The 21024-nt window shown below is 36.6% G+C and overlaps 1 protein-coding gene across 2 annotated transcripts; it reads right to left on the bottom strand.

Moving 5' to 3' along the window:
• Positions 1 to 489: 489 nt before the first annotated feature.
• Positions 490 to 19254, bottom strand: LOC127437426 (electron transfer flavoprotein subunit alpha, mitochondrial-like). Of its 2 annotated transcripts, XM_051692320.1 has the most exons (13): positions 19124 to 19254; positions 18159 to 18308; positions 17994 to 18075; positions 17612 to 17694; positions 15534 to 15633; positions 14651 to 14761; positions 14286 to 14387; positions 12071 to 12139; positions 11333 to 11415; positions 8861 to 8926; positions 7818 to 8008; positions 4913 to 4993; positions 490 to 716 (listed from the first exon to the last, which is right to left on the bottom strand). In XM_051692320.1, exons 1-12 carry the CDS (start codon positions 19160 to 19162, stop codon positions 4930 to 4932), a joined length of 1140 nt encoding a protein of 379 aa, XP_051548280.1. In that variant the 5' UTR covers positions 19163 to 19254; the 3' UTR covers positions 490 to 716; positions 4913 to 4929. The 2 variants fall into 2 exon arrangements, with proteins under 2 accessions (XP_051548280.1, XP_051548281.1); XM_051692321.1 differs by lacking the exon at positions 7818 to 8008.
• Positions 19255 to 21024: the final 1770 nt, after the last annotated feature.

The raw sequence follows: 21024 nt of genomic DNA, 5'->3' as shown, positions 1-21024 counted from the left end.
CCTGCTTTATTTCTTGCCAGGTTTGGTGCAGTAAAAAGGATTCAGACATGGGTGTGTTTGGAATACTACTATTTTTTATACTTTGCACAGTATCCTACTGTTATTCAAATGAATGGAAATTAATATTAGCCAAGATTTTAAGCATCTCTTTCTTGACACATCATGACATCTACCTTATCAGGCAGTAGGTTTACTTCCACAAACAGAATATTTAGTCCATAGGACAGCCATTTATAACTGCTACTTAATGAGAACTACACCAATGAGGTCTGTGCTCAAAATGCAAAGCGTTTGCCCTTTATAGACCCCATTTATCTAGATGTAGAATATAAGAAGCTGGAATTCATGGGGATATGGAACAAAATAGTTCAAACTGTCATTAACACACAGAACATTCATATTTTAAGAAGAGACTGACAAATGGAGTTAACAATTGATTCTACATTGAAATGTTAAGAAACCAACATGCAACTATTTCAACCCCAGGTGTCACAGAGTTCTTCAATGCTTTTATTAAAAAGGGTAAGTTGTCTAAATCAGTGGTTGGTAGTACATGAAATCGTAATCTTCAAGAGAGGTGATCTTCAGTAGAGCACTCTGATCTTAAGGCAGATGTCAAGAAGTTCCCAGTGAAGTTCTCCTGCATGTTTCCATGTAGGTACAGTCTTTATTTAGGATTCTTACTTTTTCAGGGCTTCGGTCAACTCAGGTACAACCTAGAGATGGATGCAGAAACATAAGAATCAATAATGTTTTGATAGTAAATCATTCAGCAGATGCTTATCAACATGCTTTTTTCTACCTACTGGTACTTTCCAGCCAAGCAACTACCATTGAGATTAATGGTAATGCTAACGGATAGCATTCTCCAGGTATTACAGACATCCTTGGTTAGCATTCTAAAGTGTATTCTAGGCAGTACATCACACCACAGTGGTTGTCATTTGAGAACAATGTGAACTTTTCCTATACGTTAAAGTTCTCGTCATAGAACCGAGGTGATCCAGTATTCCCAAGCAGGCTGAAAAACTATATCATCACCCCAATATGTCCCCGGATTGGTTTTCAATCTAAGGAAGTAGGAGAAAGCCCATCCATTTTAATCAGTTACCTGAGGAGTTATCACATGTAAACTGATCTGAGGCCTGCCCCTGATCGCTCGTGTTGCCCATCACCGACAATCACTTTTACACAGTTTACCTGCACACCTGTGTATGGCAAGCACCGTCTGAATAAAACATGAACTACAGGGCAAACACAGGGAAATAAACAATGCTAGCATTACACCAGGTAAACAGATGGACATAGTGTGTTTGTGTGTGACAGCCCTCTGGCACAGCGACTGGGTGTGCTACCTTGAAACTACAGCACGCAGTGGGCCGTGTAAAGCTCTAGTGAGAGGACACAGAAAATAAAGGTGAAAAACTACACCAGCACACTTGTGCTGACTAGCAATTACTTTTCTGAGCTCAAAGGAGGAGGGAAGTTGTGTATATGGCTCCTGGTTTTAACAACAGGGCTCTGGTTCGAGCCACGACTCGTCACTGATGAATTCAGTGACTCTTTCCATTAGATGGAATAATGCTTCCTGCTAAATTTAACAGGGAAATATGGGACTTCTTTCTTTGACGTTGAATTTCAACTTTTGCTTTGGCTTTCTGTCGGTTTTGGTGGTAAACTGGCATAGAAACATTGTAAATTTCGATCCAATGACCTGGTGTAATTTTATTTTTCAATGCTATTAATAATATATACATGACCGCTGCCACTGATTGGCCGAAGCACCGGATTAAAACGTCTCTTGTGACCTGATCATGTTAACGAGATCCATGTTTCAGAGGAAGTAGATTGTATCTTTATTGTAACTTATACTTAAACCTTAGTTGGAGATTCAAACGGCAAAGGTATACATTGCATCCACATCCACACTAATCCGTTTTCATTTGAAAAACTTCCTAACGTCATCTTACTCCGAAGTTTGCAGTCACGGAGAGCGTTTTCGAAACACTGTTTTCGGTGGAGGAAAGCAGCATTTTAGTTTGGATGAGAGGCATACACGTAGTAAAATTAATGAGTTTTCAAACGAAAACATATTAATGTAGACATATCCTGTTTCTCTTCAGCGTTCTGAGAAATCAAACTATTTTTTTTAAATTACATTTTTGGCCTTTTCACCACTTTTATTGACAGGGTGTGCCAAGAAATTATGGAGAGTACAAAGGGGAATGGGATTGGAAATTAATTACCCCATTTCCACTGACCTCCAATCAGGCCCTTTTCCATGAGTTTCCGCTGAACAAAAGGTGGTTTTGGGGCAGGTATCTTTCACACGATTAGTGTGGTTTCAATTACAATCCAATTACGATATCGTGATGTATCAGGGTATATAGAATCGTGGCACAGGTGTATAACAGACATATACTGTATCGCAATTTGTGAGGTGGTTGGTGATACCCTGCCCTATAGCAGGTTTTATAGTAACAAAGTCAGTCACACTATTGTTTGCCTTTCAAGTCAGTGGGAATCTGCAGCCTAATTAACACAATGGAAGCCATCAAACTTTTTTACTGAACATACTAAAGCATCCTTGGCAAACAAAGCATGTGTTTATACTACAAGTGTCATTGTTTTAAAATTAGTTTGAGGAAAATAACTAAAGAACATCACATTCCAAACTAGAGGTAGACTGATATATAATTTTTTCCAATTAATCGGTGCCGATATTTGCTTCTTAGAACCATCAGTAAGCGGTAAAATTCTGTGTTGATACAGAGCCAAGTCACCATTTCAAAATAAGAATACCCAGTGTGTTTCAGACTTGTTTGTAGTCTCGGCGCAAGCACTAAATCTTAATTTTTTTATTTATTTTTTATTATTGAGTTATTATTTGAGTTATTATTGAGATTTCAGTTGAACAATAAACTGCATCTCGGATTTTATTCATTTTGGAGTCTTGTAGCCTCAAAGTCTGTGCCTGTCATTGTAAGGAAAGAATAAGAAAATATTTTAACATTCTATAAAATGAAACTATCGGCCTATTAATTGTTTATCTGCCTTTTCTACCACCTTAGTTATCGGTATTGGAAAAATTCACTATTGGTCGACCACTATTTGAAGTATGTATGTATGTATGTATGTATGTGTATGTGTGTGTATATATATATATATATATATATATATATATACACAGGTGCATCTCAATAAATTAGAATATCGTGGAAAAGTTCATTTATTTCAGTAATTCAACTCAAATTGTGAAACTCGTGTATTAAATAAATTCAATGCACACAGACTGAAGTAGTTTAAGTCTTTGGTTCTTTTAATTGTGATGATTTTGGCTCACATTTAACAAAAACCCACCAATTCACTATCTCAAAAAATTAGAATACATCATAAGACCAATAAAAAAACATTTTTAGTGAATTGTTGGCCTTCTGGAAAGTATGTTCATTTACTGTATATGTACTCAATACTTGGTAGGGGCTCCTTTTGCTTTAATTACTGCCTCAATTCAGCGTGGCATGGAGGTGATCAGTTTGTGGCACTGCTGAGGTGGTATGGAAGCCCAGGTTTCTTTGACAGTGGCCTTCAGCTCATCTGCATTTTTTGGTCTCTTGTTTCTCATTTTCCTCTTGACAATACCCCATAGATTCTCTATGGGGTTCAGGTCTGGTGAGTTTGCTGGCCAGTCAAGCACACCAACACCATGGTCATTTAACCAACTTTTGGTGCTTTTGGCAGTGTGGGCAGGTGCCAAATCCTGCTGGAAAATGAAATCAGCATCTTTAAAAAGCTGGTCAGCAGAAGGAAGCATGAAGTGCTCCAAAATTTCTTGGTAAACGGGTGCAGTGACTTTGGTTTTCAAAAAACACAATGGACCAACACCAGCAGATGACATTGCACCCCAAATCATCACAGACTGTGGAAACTTAACACTGGACTTCAAACAACTTGGGCTATGAGCTTCTCCACCCTTCCTCCAGACTCTAGGACCTTGGTTTCCAAATGAAATACAAAACTTGCTCTCATCTGAAGAGAGGACTTTGGACCACTGGGCAACAGTCCAGTTCTTCTCCTTAGCCCAGGTAAGACGCCTCTGACGTTGTCTGTGGTTCAGGAGTGGCTTAACAAGAGGAATACGACAACTGTAGCCAAATTCCTTGACGTGTCTGTGTGTGGTGGCTCTTGATGCCTTGACCCCAGCCTCAGTCCATTCCTTGTGAAGTTCACCCAAATTCTTGAATCAATTTTGCTTGACAATCCTCATAAGGCTGCGGTTCTCTCGGTTGGTTGTGCATCTTTTTCTTCCACACTTTTTCCTTCCACTCAACTTTCTGTTAACATGCTTGGATACAGCACTCTGTGAACAGCCAGCTTCTTTGGCAATGAATGTTTGTGGCTTACCCTCCTTGTGAAGGGTGTCAATGATTGTCTTCTGGACAACTGTCAGATCAGCAGTCTTCCCCATGATTGTGTAGCCTAGTGAACCAAACTGAGAGACCATTTTGAAGGCTCAGGAAACCTTTGCAGGTGTTTTGAGTTGATTAGCTGATTGGCATGTCACCATATTCTAATTTTTTGAGATAGTGAATTGGTGGGTTTTTGTTAAATGTGAGCCAAAATCATCACAATTAAAAGAACCAAAGACTTAAACTACTTCAGTCTGTGTGCATTGAATTTATTTAATACACGAGTTTTACAATTTGAGTTGAATTACTGAAATAAATGAACTTTTCCACGACATTCTAATTTATTGAGATGCACCTGTGTGTATATATATATATATATATATATATATATATATATATATATATATATCTCCAGGGTGTGGTTTCCATTAGTGGTAGTTTTTTTTTTTTTTTTGCAAACTAAAAGAAGCCCGTTTACCCAGGAAGTAAAAATTAGCCTTTACCTTGAACAGATCTGCCACTAGGCCATAGTCAGCCACCTGGAAAATGGGAGCTTCTGGGTCCTTGTTAATGGCCACAATGGTCTGTAAAACAAAAAAGTGAATTAGTTACCACAGTGGACTACTGTTTATCCCAAAGCATCTACAGTTGAAGTCATAAGTGTACATACACTTAGGTTGAAATCATTAAAACTCATTTTTTAACCACTCCACAGATTTCATATTAGCAAACTATAGTTTTGGCAAGTTGTTTAGGACATCTGCTTTGTGCATGGCATAAGTAATTTGTCCAACAATTGTTTACAGACAGATTGTTTCACTTTTAATTGACTATCACAATTCCAGTGGGTCAGAAGTTTACATACACCAAGTTAACTGTGCCTTTAAGCAGCTTGAAAAATTCCAGAAAATTATGTCAAGCCTTTACGTATTTAGCCAATTAGCTTCTGACAGGCTAATTGGAGTCAATTGGAGGTGTACCTGTGGATGTATTTTAAGGCCTACATTCAAACTCAGTACTTCTTTGCTTGACATCATGGGGAAATCAAAAGAAATCAGCCAAGACCTCAGAAAAAAAAATTGTGGACCTCCACATGTCTGGTTCATCCTTGGGAGCAATTCCCAAATGCCTGAAGGTACCACGTTCATCTGTACAAACAATAGTATGCAAATATAAACACCATGTGGCCACGCAGCCATCATACCACTCAGGAAGACGCATTCTGTCTCCTAGAGATGAACATAGTTTGGTGCGAAAAGTGCAAATCAATACCAAAACAACAGCAAAAGAACTTGTCAAGATGCTGGAGGAAACAGGTAGACAAGTATCTATATCTACAGTAAAACAAGTCCTATATCGGCATAACCTGAAAGGCTGCTCAGCAAGAAAGATGGCACTGCTCCAAAACCACCATAAAAAGCCAGACTACAGTTTGCAAGAGCACATGGGGACAAAGATCTTACTTTTTGGAGAAATGTCCACTGGTCTGATGAAACAAAAATTTTATTGTTTGGCCATAATGATCATCATTATGTTTGGAGGAATTGGTTCCCATTATGGGAACACCATCCCAACTGTGAAGCATGGGGGTGGCAGCATCATGTTGTGAGGGTGCTTTGCTGCTGGAGGAACTGGTGCACTTCACAAAATAGATGTCATCATGAGGAAGGAAAATTATGTGGATATATTGAAGCAAAATCTCAAGACATCAGCCACATCTCAAGACATCAGCCAGGAACTTAAAGCTTGGTCGCAAATAGGTCTTCCAAATGGATAATGACCCCAAGCATACCTCCAAAGTTGTGGCAAAATGGCTTAAGGACAACAAAGTCAAGGTACTGAAGTGGCCATCACAAAGCCCTGACCTCAATCCAATAGAAAATTTGTTGGCAGAACTGAAAAAGCATGTGCGAGCAAGGAGGCCTACAAACCTGACACAGTTACACCAGTTCTGTCTGGAGGAATGGGTCAAAATTCCAGCAACTTATTGTGAGAAGATTGTGGAAGGCTACCCAAAACGTTTGACCAAAGTTAAACAATTTAAAGGCAATGATGCCAAATACTAACAAAGTGTATGTAAACTTCTGACCCACTGAGAATGTGATGAAAAAATAAAAGCTGAAATAAATAATTCCCTCTACTATTATTCTGACATTTCACATCTTAAAATAAAGTAGTGATCCTAACTCAGACAGGAAAAGTTTTCTACGATTAAACTGAGTTTAAATGTATTTGGCTAAGGTGTATGTAAACTCCTGACTTCAACTGTATCTTGGGCCAGTACTGATGAACTAGAGTCTTCAAAAGCTAACATGAAAAATATATACTGTGTGTATGTATATATATATATATATTCACTGTATATATGTGTGTGTATACATATACACATGTGTATCTATATATATATATATTACACACACACACACACACACACACACACACACACACACATACATACATACATACACACACACTACCGGTCAAAAGTTTTGAAACACTTGACTGAAATGTTTCTCATGATCTTAAAAATCTTTTGATCTGAAGGCGTATGCTTAAATGTTTGAAATTAGTTTTGTAGACAAAAATATAATTGTGCCACCATATTAATTTATTTCAATATAAAACTAAAATTTAATAAAAAATAAAATAAAATAAGTTTTTGAAATGGATGACTTGGACCAAATAATAAAGAAAAGCAGCCAATAAGTGCCCAACATAGATGGGAACTCCTTCAATACTGTTTAAAAAGCATCCCAGGGTGATACCTCAAGAAGTTGGTTGAGAAAATGTCAAGAGTTCATGTCTGCAAATTCTAGGCAAAGGGTGACTACTTTGAAGATGCTAAAATATAACACAGTTTTGATTTATTTTAGATTTTGTTTAGTCACAACATAATTCCCATAGTTCCATTTATGTTATTCCATAGTTTTGATGACTTTACTATTATTCTAAAATGTGAAGAAAAAAAAAATTATAATAAAGAATAAGTGTTTCAAAACTTTTGACCGGTAGAGTGTGTGTGTGTGTGTGTGTGTGTGTGTGTGTGTGTATATATATATATATATATATATATATATATATATATACACACACACACACACAGCTCTGGAAAAAGATTAAGAGACCACTGCAAAATGAGCAGTTGCTATAGATTTACTATTTATAGGTCTGTGTTTGAGTAAAATGAACATTTTTGTTTTATTCTATAAAAAGCACTGATAACATATAAAATAATATCATCACCGACCCTCCACCAAATTTCACAGTGGGTGCGAGACACAGTGGCTTAAAGACCTCTCCAGGTTTGCGTCTAACCATTAGACGACTAGGTGGAGGATCTGTGATGATCTGGGGCTGCATCAGCAAGGCTGGAATCGGGCAGATTCGTCTTTGTGAAAGACCACGTACAAGGTTTTCCTGGAAGAAAACTTGCTTCCTTCTGCTCTGACAATGTTCCCCAACTCTGAGGATTGGTTTGTCCAACAGGACAATGCTCCATGCCACACAGCCAGGTCAATCAAGGTGTGGATGAAGGACCACCGGATCAAGACCCTATCATGGCCAGCCCAATCTCCAGACCTGAACCCCATTGAAAAACTCTGGAATGTGAACAAGAGGAAGATGGATGACCACAAGCCATCAAACAAAGCCAAGCTGCTTGAATTTTTGCGGCAGGAGTGGCATAAAGTCACCCAACAGCAATGTGAAAGACTGGCAGAGAGCATGCCAAGATAAATGTAAGCTGTGATTGAAAATCAGGGTTATTCCACCAAATATTGATTTCTGAACTCTTCCTAAGTTCCATTAGTATTGTGTTGTTTAAAAATGAATATGTACTTGTTTTCTTTGCATTATTCGAGGTCTGAAAACACTGCATCTTTTTTGTTATTTTGACCAGTTGTCATTTTCTGCAAATAAATGCTCTAAATGACTATATTTTTATTTGGAATTTGGGAGAAATGTTGTCAGTAGTTTATAGAATAAACTGTATAATGAACTGTTCATTTTACTCAAACACATACCTATAAATAGTAAATCCAGAGAAACTGATAATTTTGCAGTGGTCTCTTCATTTTTTCCAGAGCTGTATGTTTATATACAATTTGTATGAACGATATGGGGGTAGATGGTCAAGATTCAGGGCAAAGATGTCTTGGATACGGAGTGGTCTGACAGATCGTGAAGCAGTACCATAACGAGCTCTACTGCAAAGATGTGGAACAGATAACACATTTGAATTATGGATGCAGGTAAAAAGCTACCCCAGATTGCTTTTAAAACACTCCACCGTCACACTTGAGAGTGAGTTATCTTGGCACATTCTGGAAACTCCAGGAGATACCGATGGGCATTGGTGGGATTTCCTCTAATTGAGGTTATTATCAGAAACAGTGATATCTTTTAAATGTTGTACAATGTCTGTGTGCATTTTGACATGTTACAAACCGTACCTTGCTATCTTTCATTCCAGCGAGATGTTGGATAGCTCCAGAGATGCCAACAGCAATGTACAGCTCCTGCAGGGTTTAAAAATGTTTTTATAAATGATGATTTTAAGACTTATCAGAGAAAACAACACTTCCTTATTCTTTGTAAATTTTTTGTTGATGTATTGAATGATAGTTCTCTCTAACTTTCACAGTGTACTGTAAAGTAGCCTCCCAAGTAACGGCTTCAGGGAAAAAGGTTCTTCAGATTTAAATTGCAGAATCTATTTTTCTATTATACCAAAAAACTCCAAAGATTTAACACACAAAAAAACAATTTTGCAGCATCATATGTCCTACGATAACTAAGGTCGTTTAAAGTTGTAAATCAGAGCCAGTGAGCTCAAACCATTCAGCATCTCAGAACTGGCACTAAACCGTTCTGCTGACCTCCCGTCCCAGAGTCCAGGGCACAACATCTTAGCAATTACTCAAAAGAGGAGCTCTTAGGGGATGTGGCCGGGAGCAGCCCTTCATCCCTCCCCCCTCATCCCCACCCTTCACCCGAGGGAGTGGTACATCAGTGGCTCTCAGCTTAATGCACTGCTCCATGAATATTTCAGTGCAGTTTAATGTGACTGCGGCAGTCTCCCGGGGGTCTCAGCTTCAATTTGTGAACACGAGGGTGGGCGGCCAGAGCTCTAAAAGCCAGAGGGAGAGGAAGGAGGGCAGAGCTGGTGTTTCAGATGGGCAGAAGGGACAGAGGCCCACAAATACTGTTTCTCTATATGTGTAGATGCTGTGTGGCAACAAGCCAAACCATACTTTACTATACTGAGACAACATGTCAAAATTTACCCTATTTAAGGTTTTTACAAATAAAACCACTACTTTTTATCAATTTCATTATTTCACTAAAAAAATATAATTATAATTAAAAATTTCATGTATTCTCTATTTATATAATTTTTTTTAGCAAATCATAATTTTTCCTCACCTCTAAAAGACTCTCTGCTGTCATTACCATGGCCGTAAAGCCAGGAAAAAATATTAACTAATAATATCATAGCCTAATATGTTTCAAAATAATATTATCCAATATATTTCAATTCATTAAAATCCTCAAGAACAGAATCAAGTCCTGCTCGACAGCTAAATAGAAAATCATGAAATCGAAATCATGAAATTGAAAACTGACCCATTTACTTTTAATTGTTAATAAATATTAAAATACATTTGTATAAATCTTAAAACAATATTCTTAGAATAACATCACTTTACTGCTAATAGCTGAATATTCAGTTTTATCTGGAAATGTGTCAATATGCAAGTTAAATGTGTTGTGAAAATTTAAAATGGAACTATAATAGGACTATAGCGAAACAAACTTGATGTCATACCAGTTCTAGTATTAGTGAGTGCATTTACGTACACAGCTATACGCAGATAACTATCAAAAAACATAATGACAAAATGACAAAATTTACATGACAAAATCATGATGTCAAAAAAGGCACGTGTACATTGGATAAACCACCAGAACAATGGTAAAGGTGTTTATATGCAATGCAAAAACAGGCAAAAATCTATTTATACCAATATTTTTTCTTAAACCCTTTTTGACCTTACCCAGATAAAAGAAAACTTAAGGAGTCCACATGATCTAACCCATTGTCAGATTGTTAAAAATAGTCAGTGCAAAAGCACTCAGTGTTTTGGTGCCCTGTTCTATTTGCTGAGACACTTGTGATACCAAAACATACAACATTTTCTAAAGCTTGCATTTAATTAATTTATACAAAGGCTGACAGGTCCAAAAAGGAATACAACTCTCCAACTATTTACATCCAATCGTCGAAATATCACCCTGAGGGTCAAAACATTACGATTAACCAGCATATGCATACTCAATCGACTCAAAACAACACTGATCCATCTCGACTCGAGTTCATCTCACTGGACTCCTCACTGGTAGAATCCATTCGGGACTTGTTCTGGGTGAATACTAATGCACAATGGTTGAGCTGCATTTGACAAGCTTGTCAAAACATTTGGCGAATTGAGTTTGGGGCTGAATTGCCTGGTTTGAGCTCAGGGCAGACCTGCGCTGTGCACGGCTCCACTAATGGCTCTGGTAAATCATTTAGAAGTCAGAATGTGCCATTAACTACATTAAAACGCCTCAAAGCCGCTAATGTGTGGATAATGACAGTTGGGAGGTCCCACTCGAACCGGATAATGGAAAATTAACCTTTTTAAAGGGCAACACAGATCCATCTTTCTGGATTCAAACAGAAAAAAAATCAAAAATAAAATAGATGTTGTTGTCTTCAAAGTCAGAACTGTTTAATAAATACGTCTGAAAAGCGGGTGGGCTTATCAACTAGTGTTGAACTTTGAGAGAATTAACCATTATGTAAAGGCGATTAGTGCGAACTATGGACTGACTGCAGTACATAAGAAATGAGACGTCCATTTTCCAGTAGTAGTACTTACTGGAGCTACAATCTTTCCAGTTTGTCCAACCTGCATGTCATTGGGGACATAGCCAGCGTCAACGGCAGCTCTGGAGGCGCCAACTATGAGAAAAATTGTGGTAGTCAGTGTTAGTCAGCGAAATATACAGAAATCCAAGGCTAAAAAATAAGCATCGGGCCAGTTCTGCATTGTCACTAAATCTTACATTTGCTGATCTTGTACATGTGATCTTATATAAAAGTTAACACTTTTTTTTTATTTTTGCAAATTTTACTGAGCTAAATATGCCAAAGTAAAGTTATGCAGCTTACTAACATAGATGAGGTTGTGTCAAAATTGCAAGAATTACTCGAAATAGTCTTGGCATCATCAGTGAAAATGGGTTTAAAGTGATTAACCAATCACAAATGTTTAACTTCACATGCTATCATTTTATAGCAGATGTATGTATTAATAGCGGTCATGGAGTTACATAATATGAGCTATATAATTGGCAGCTATTACTTCAAATTAATAACCTATTTTTAACATTTAATGAAAAGCATAAGATATATTTTACACACATAAAAATACATTACTAAAAATTATCTTTTTTGTGGTGGAACCAGTGAAAATTTACTACTCAACCAGGCCAGCAGAAAACATCCTGTAAAATGAGCCCTGACATACCAAACTAACACCTGCACTGAAGAGAGATTCTAGGTTAAAATCAACATTAATGACAAGACAACCAATGTCAAAGAGGCCACATCATACCAGCTGCATTGAGTTGGTCAGCGAGGTCGTAGAGCAGTTTGAAGTTCTCGCTGCTCTTCAAGCCCCTCCCTGTTATGATGGAGAGACGGCAGATGGCCATAAAATATGAAATTACTGACAAGGTTATGACTTCACTACGATCAATACCATCTCAGTTTACTATTGATTTTCCAGGGGAAAAACCACAGGCTTGAAATTTCCAGGGAATACCCGACATAATGACCTACAGTTCAAACACAGCGAACATAAACACAGGGATAATGCAGTCCCTGTGGGAAATTTTTTTTGTTTGTTGTAATTTTTTGATTCTTTATTTTTCTTCGATTAAGCAATAAGAGGTCATGCTATATTGTGAATAAAGTCATGACTAAGAGCGTCTAAACACACTAGAGTTTACACTGCAAGAACCTGCGAATGAATTGATTTGAAACAGGATGGAGCATCGAAAGGACGAAGAGAACAACGAACAATGTAAACAAAAGTTGAAAAAACTTCAACTCTGACGTTCGCATCTGTAAACCGGTAACACTTCACAATAAGGTTCCATTTGTTAACATTAGTAAATGCATTAGGTAACATGAACAAACAATTAACAATATATTTGTTATTAATCTTTGTTAATGTTAGTTAATAAAAATACACTTGTTCATTGTTAGTTTATAGTGCACTAACTAATGTTAACTAACACAACTGATTTGAAATATATATTAGTATATGTTGAAAACAACATTAACTAACATTAATAAATGCTTAATAAATATTGTTCATTATTACCTAATGTTGTTAACTAATGTTAACAAATGGAACCTTATTGTAAAGTGTTACCTGTAAACCAATGAAGATTCCAGAAAGGTGGATCCAGTCGTGCTTTTAGAAATTAAAATAATCTGGTGAATTGGACTCTTGTAGCCTCTGTGTCTGTGCCCGTCATAATAAGGAAAGACTAAGAATATTAGCATTCTATGAATCGATTTTAAAAACAATTGGACGATTAATCGGTTATCGCCTTTTGCATCACCTTAGTTATCGGTCGACCTCTCATTTCTAGGTACGGCGCATAGCAAAGTTTCACCATAACAATATAGCAGTGTTTAATGCACCACTTTGAAGAACTAAATCCACAGCAAAATATATTATTTTGTAAAGAATGTTTACCCAAAGGGGGCCTGGGTAGCTCAGTGGTAAAAGACGCTGGCTACCACCCCTGGAGTTCGCTAGTTCGAATCCCAGGTTGTGCTGAGTGACTCCAGCCAGTTCTCCTAAGCAACCAAATTGGCCCGGTTGCTAGGGAGGGTAGAGTCACATGGGGTAACCTCCTCGTGGTCACTATAATGTGGTTTGTTCTCAGTGGGGCGCATGGTGAGTTAAGCGTGGATGACGCGGTGGATGGTGTGAAGCCTCTACACGCGCTATGTCTCCGTGGTAACACACTCAACAAGCTACACGATAAGATGCGCGGGTTGATGGTCACAGACGCGGAGGCAGCTGGGATTCGTCCTCCGCCACCCGGATTGAGGCGAATCACTACGCGACCACGAGGACTTAAAAGCGCATTGGGAATTGGGCATTCCAAATTGGGTGAAAAAGGGGAAAAATCCACAAACAAAAAAAAGTAAAAATCAAAAATCAAAAATACATTTTACTCAAGCTTTGATCTTGCAATCTAAAATGAATTCAATTTGAAAAAAATAAAATGTAATGCAAAAATAACATGTAACAGTGTAGTCTGATTCATGAGCAAATTACTCTTTGAACCGGTTCTTTTTATGAGTATTTTTAAAAGACTCACAAACTCATGAGTTCTTGGTGTGAATCAATCTGACGAAATCTTCTGATTTTTGACTCACTTATTGAACTGAAGTTAATTTTACTTTTAGAAATTAAGCAAGTGCTGTTTTGTATACCTGAGATTTGTGAAACTTATCAGTATCATTACACATTTAAACAACATCTCAGTAGTTTAAAGAAACATTTGCAACAGTAGTAATGTTTTTTGTAATAAATTATATTTTAATTAAAAATATATACTATTGTATTGTATTAACCGGTGTATTGCGCTAGAACAACTACATATGTTGCATATTTTAGCTCGACTGAAATTCTGCATTGACAAATCAGCATCCTGAACTAAAATTATCCATTTCATAAAAAGTATGAAGATATATCATGTCAATTTCCTGTAATGTCAGTGGAGGTCCACACACAATGTTCTTACCTCCTGACACGACCACTTTAGCACTGGTGAGCTCTGGACGGTCACTCTTGGTCAGAGTTTGTTCCAGCCACTCAGAGAGTCCAGCAGGGGTAGACGGCGAGACTGCAAAACCAATGACATCTCGTGAGGAGAAGTCCAAATAAACAGGACAAGTTGTTCCCGAATACCCCTTTACAACCCCTTTAAAGTCAACGTTTAAACAAACAAGCCCATCAAAACCTCGTAACAGAGTGGAGGATTAGCTAAGGATATATACAACGCCACAAATTTCAAACCTTTGTGTGTGGTATCAAAGTCAGCGTGACCTTAAAGCAAAACATTAACAAACAGCAGTGCGTGTCTAACTTTATCAAACAGTTGAGTACCTTCTTCTAAAGAGGCGCTGCCTCCTTCAGTGGCGGCGGGCTCAAAGGAGGTCCCTCGAACGGTAAAGATCTTGATGCTTTCATTGCACTTGACTGTGCTGAGGGCATTTCCTGCAGCCGAAAAAACCCCCCAACAAAAACAAGAATCGGGGAAAAAAATAAGGGGTTTAAAATTTAAATTACTCAAGGATCACAGAACAGGTTCCGAAAACATTACTGAATGTTTTTGTACAATTTGTCTTAAGTGGTGTTCACCAAGGCAAGCATAACTATTACAATTGCTCATACTTACGGTTAGGATTTCCTAGCCTTAAGTATAAAACTTGGGCGCATAAATCGTCCCTCACCCTTTGTGCAACGGACATGAATGATACTTCAGTGGATTTCGATGACAAAAAAGCCTTTAGAATCCCATAAACGATCACCACAAATGACAAAACACCACTTTTTATTTGATGTTTTGCATGAATAATACCTACGTCTGATTTAAAATCATTTAAAAAAAAAAACTCTCATAAATATAATTTTTAAACAAGTGCTCTGTGCTTGCCAAAGATAAAGTGGCTAGAGTAATTAAGAAGATTTTATGGATGAGAAATGGCAAACAGAAAAATAATTGATGCAAAGTAGGACAAAAAGGCTCCAGGGTTCTCCCCAGATTTTAAAATGAATATATACGATTCGCCCCGAGTCGCTGTGAGTCACTGTCTGCTTGTCTCCGTGCAAGCAGCCATCCAATGGCCAGACTCCTAAATCACAAACTTGACCAGCCAGGAAGTTAAACAAAGATGATATGGAACAGATTTGAAAGCAGGTGGCTTCAAAAGCTTGTGTTTCATGATATTTATATCAAATGCTATTGGAGGTATATGTTCTTATTTACCAGCATAAATGGTCCTCACGAAAGTGTCTGGGGATTTGATCTCAGTGATGTCTGAAATTGGAGCCACGTCCAACTTGGCTGCCACTCTCGGGAGGAGATTCTGAAAATACAGATGCACACAAGCCCTTATTAAAAAAAAAGCATTTGGACACCCCAGTAAACATTCACTTACATTGCATTACAATTTTTTTTTTTTCTTCCATACAATGACAGTGAATGGTGACTGAAGCCAACGTCGTGCCTAACATCTCCTTTTGTGAATAATAGAAATTATATTGGTTTGGAACAACATTAGGGTGAATAAATGAAGACAGAATTTTCATTTTTGGTGAATTATCCCTTTAAGTCACACTTCAAAATGTCTGAATGTCACTGCATTAGATACAAAATATCAAAACTAGTTTTAAGTGTGGCTTAATTATTCAAATACTTTTTAGGGCCACTGTATGAACCCTTATCTGCAACTCTGTTCAAATTTGATTTGTTTCGAAATAGCATTATTTGGGTAGACATTGATCAAAAACCACATGTCTGAAAACTTTGGCCATCCCACATCTCAGACGGAATAAATATCGAGTCTGAAAAAGAGCTCTAAGTTATGTCTAGAAGTGAAAAATATTGCATAGTGGTAATTCAAGTGTTTTATATAGTGACATAATGAAACCAAATCCACCACTTAAGAATCCATCAAATAAAATACATTTAGCCAGTGAGGAAATTGAGACTAATACATCTCTTTGGTCTGGGGTTAGGCTACATAAGATACTGTTTAATGTATTACAATTCAATTTAAAAACCATTAGATATGCTGTCTGACAGTTTGGCTGAGGAATGACAAATAACCGTGCATATAATAGAGCCGCACTTATTGAGGACGGACTTCTCCCACAATTCCAAAAGTAAGAAGCCTGATAGGGGCTCAGCAGTACGTGAGTCTGCAATCCGTTTCCCATTTGCGCTTTGAAATAATCAAATAAGTTCAGAATGAGAGTAACTACGAAATCCAGCATTAAATATAGCATAGCTATACTTCTCAATGACACACAATGAAACAAAAAAGGGATCAAGGCAAAAATATATGCTGAAAAACCTGAAAAGTTCACCAGCAAGATCAAGGCAAAAATGTTTTGCAATTTTGTACAATCTGTACAAAAAAGCACATCAATTTTTGTATGAGAAAAAATCTTGTTAAATAAAAATCAAGGCAAAAATGCACTTAAATTTTTGTGTGTAAAGAAGTTTGTTAGTAAATAACAAAAAGGCAAAAATGTACATAATTTTCTGTATGATGTGAAAAAAATGGTTGTTAGCACAAATAAAAAAGGATCAAGGCAAAAATGTATCTACATTTTTGTATGTGAAAAAAGTCTGTTAGTAAATAACAAAAAGGCAAAAATGTACCTCAATTTTTGTGTGTGAAAAAAAGATTGTTAGTAAATAACAAAAAGGATGAAGGCAAAAATGTACATACATTTTTGTATGACGTGAACCATTTTTGTTAGTAAATAATAAAAAGGATCAAGTCAAAAAAATTTGTATACACAATTTTTTTGTTAGTAAATAACAAAAAAGATCAATGCAAAACAAAAATCAGTTTTTGTATTAAAAAAATGTGCAAATAACAAAAAGGAGCAAGGCAAAAAATGTTGTTTTTGAAAAAAGTTTGTTAGCACAAAACAAAAAGGATCAAGGCAAAAATTTGTCAACTTTTGTATTTGAAAAAAAATTTGCTAGTAAATAAAAAGGATCAAGGCAAAAGTTTACAGAAATTTTTTTCTGACATAAGAAAACAAGTTTGCTAGCAAATAACAAACAGGGATCAAGGCAAAAATGTACACCTCTGTAAATATTTATACGACCTGAAAAAGTTTGTCATTGAGCCTTTGCTTAATACAAATCTGTATCATTATATTTAGAATGGGTTTTTTGATACCGCACAACTTCAAAGGTCATTGTTTTCACAAAGTGAGTAACCACAGAGTTGCTTTTACCACAGTGTGTATAAGAAAGGAGATGGCTCAGAGATAAACACAGTAAGCATGTCACCCTTTCAGCCGGATTCTCGAGCTTGAATTTACCTTTCCGAAAGCAGAGGCTCCAGCACAGATGTGTGTGAAACTAAACTGTTTCTGGGTTGCCAAGATGAGTGGTGTAAGCTCCTCTGTGAAAGAAGATAGAATGAGTTTTGTTCATATCGCCCCATACCTCCTTCCCTCACCAAACACCCAAGAATACAAACAACCCAACACAGTAACATGTCAAATTAGCATTTATTCATCTGACAGAAGCTTTTATCCAAAGCACCCGTCTTCTTACTTATAGTTGACCGCAATATTCAGCTAGGATTAGAGAAAGTATTTAAACTTTGAAAAAATGACACACTTCAGCTTTAAGTTGGGAATAGTACAACAACCAAATACACCCAAATGTTTAAACTAAAACTTAAATAGTCATGTTTACCTGGCAATAACCCCTTGTAGGCTTCATGCTGAGCAACCAGAACTTTCTTCACCCCTTGAACTTTGGACAGCTGTTCTGCAACCTGTCCAAAAACCCATAATCAGACCTCCGAAATCAGTCTTTCAACCTGCTACACATAAATCAATGGACGTACAAAGATAATACCTTCGCACAGTCCGTTCCAGCGACCAAACAGGACACTTCACTGCCCACTTTTTTGGCAGCGGAGATGGCGTTCAGGGTGATGGGGGTCAGCATGCCATTGTTGTGTTCGGCCACAACCAGAGTGCTCTGAAACCTCTGAATCAGACCAGACTGGAGAGAGAGAACTAGTTTGGTAAACAACTAAAACTGATACATTATGATATAAATAGCAAACGCAAACCCTTCCACCCATATAACTGCTATGATGTTACTAGTTTAATCCATGGGAGCCAGTCATTTTGCTGTAACCCATAGAGGTCAATAGAAATCTGATATATAACAAATTGAAATGACCGGCATGTAGCCCACACAATGTGATTGGATTCTGCATAGTTATTTGTATCTAATCAAATGACACATAAGCATGTAAATGCAATGAAGGTCAATCAGATCCTTTAGTCTTAAGGTCCATTTCTAAAGTCACTGAGGTCTAGTTTCATAATGCACTGTTTACATGTTGCATAACCTTGAGAGACAGAAAACCAGCTTTATGTTTATGATCTAGGCTTAACTTATTGGTGTTACCAATGCTTAAAAATAGCCATGTATATATACACAATGCTCAATATTTGAGCCTAAATCTTTAAAACAAAATCAAAACTCTTAAAAACTCGCAGCAAATGCAACTTCGCCTAGCTTCTAAGCTAGCATGCAGCATAGTCATAATGTCCAAAAATCCGATTAAACATCTGACAATACGTTTTAACAACCACAAATCGAAAATGGGTACAATAAAACATGTTCAGATGGAAAACAACAGCAAAGGCGGTTTTGTAGCATGTTGTACAACTTCTAAAAGAGTCTGTTAGCCAGCACGCTAAGCTATTTAACCAAGTGCATTTCTATTTGGAAAGGTCACTGAGAAATAATGTGCTTTTGAAAAGGTGTATAATCGTTAATACGTTGTTACGACGGATTTGTCTTACCAACTGCCTCAGATTTGTCTTGTTTATTGCTTTGAGCATGTTTACAGCAGCCACACAGTCACTTCTTCAACATTAGAGATCTGACTTCTCGCGAGACTACGCGAGTTCATGAGTCACGCCTCTCTCAAACAGCATTCATTTTATAACATCGGAAATGTTTCATGGCTTGGTGCTTTTCTTGATGGCAAAGTTCCTCATATGTATATATTTATATATAAACAAAAATAAATGAATAAATCTTAGGTCCCCTAGAAGTGGTCAGAATAACTAATAAAACTATTTAATATTCATTGTGGGCGGAGACGGGGTGGAGTTTAAATTAGAGAGGCGGGGCTTCGGTCATGCGTGATTGGTTCAAGAAGACAGTTGGCCATTAGACTCTGCAACAGGGTCCACCGGACGGGGACACATTTTTCACGACTTTTTTATTTTAAATTCGAGACAGTGTTGTACCCTTGGGAAACAGCTGTCCAACGCATATTTAACATTGAACTGATTACCGTAACATTTTGGCATGAATATAATATTGTATTGCGGTGCTCATGGGGTATGATTATGAGCGTTCCCTATTGGTTTCTCTTTGTTATATTTACTTTGTTACTTAATTATATATTAATTATAGGCTGAATGTGACTGTTCACTATGTGAAAAATATTAATAAGATTTATTTATTTTTATTTCAAAGAAGGTTTATATATCTATATCTATATCTATATATATATATATATATATATATATATATTTATATATATATATTAAGATTAGGCTATATTTATGAGTTTTTGAAACTATTGCAAGAATTGTCATTTTTAATTAGACTTATATATATATATATATATATATATTTTTTTTTTTTTTTTTTTTTATATTTTTTTTTTTAATATACAACCCAAACAATATAAAATGAAATTGTTCATATACATGTGCCTTTTGTACAATTAAATTAAACTTTCTATTTTATTCTGACGGATTCATTCACATTATTTATGCAGGTGTTCTACCTTTTTAATCATTTTGTATTGTTCACTCTAAGTTGCTGAAAAAAGGTTTTCAACCAGAATTAAGACAAATAAGGCCAAAATGCTCCCAAAAAGATCACAATTAATTGTCAGATCGCTACATAACCTTTTTACCCCTCATGGAGACAACGCAGTTTCCATTGTAAATTAAATATATTTCTTTATGGGGTTAGGGGTCAATGTCATAGGTGAGGTTCGAAACGCGGTCAGTTGCGAAATGTTTGTTTTTTCCTTCTTCTGAACGTCCGATTTGAAATAAAGAAACGAAATTAGCCTATTTATAATGATCGCATCTTAAAATACGTATGAAAATGAATCCACACATTACATGATGGAAGAGAAGTGTTTTATCTAAATTTACAAGCAACGGAAATGGACAAACGTGGAAACATTTTTCCAAGAGAAACAAAATAATAGAGTTATGTGATTTGGAGAGAGAGAGAGAGAGAGAAGACAAATATTTACAATACATTTACATTTACAGTTCAAAATGTCCTGTTTAAAGCTTGAATGTATCCCAAGACATTTGAACAAGCCATTAAATTAAATAAATTAGCCATTAACTTGTGCTGAGTGAATAACTAATAATATTCTTAACAGAAACTCAACATAAAGGCAACACTAGGCTATTATGTTGGCCTTTTCTGGTGGTAAACGGAAAAACATTTGGCCACACAAACACACATTACACACAAAGAAGCGTATAGATCTATAAAGATCAATTCATTTGAGTTGACTCATCTGAAACAGGTTTCAATCACCGTCAAACTAAACTGACGAGAGTCATTCGCAATCTGTTTCTTTTATTCTAATAAACTTTGCCATTAAGGCTTATGATCAACACGTTATAAATGGACAAATATGCCATTATTTTGTTAGACG

The sequence above is a fragment of the Myxocyprinus asiaticus genome, chromosome 48 (genome assembly GCF_019703515.2).
Source record: "Myxocyprinus asiaticus isolate MX2 ecotype Aquarium Trade chromosome 48, UBuf_Myxa_2, whole genome shotgun sequence".
NCBI classification, from domain to species: domain Eukaryota; kingdom Metazoa; phylum Chordata; class Actinopteri; order Cypriniformes; family Catostomidae; genus Myxocyprinus; species Myxocyprinus asiaticus.
Note: the sequence above shows the minus strand (reverse complement) of the source record. Positions and strands in the feature narration are given on the sequence as shown.

Coding starts and splice junctions, on each gene's coding strand:
- LOC127437426 (XM_051692320.1), bottom strand. CDS start 19,162: ATGCTCAAAGCAATAAACAAGACAAATCTGAGGCAGTTG. Junction 14,762..15,533: donor CGTGAGGACCATTTATGCTG/GTAAATAAGAAC, acceptor TTTCGGCTGCAG/GAAATGCCCTCAGCACAGTC. Junction 12,140..14,285: donor TAAAGTGGTCGTGTCAGGAG/GTAAGAACATTG, acceptor CCATCATAACAG/GGAGGGGCTTGAAGAGCAGC.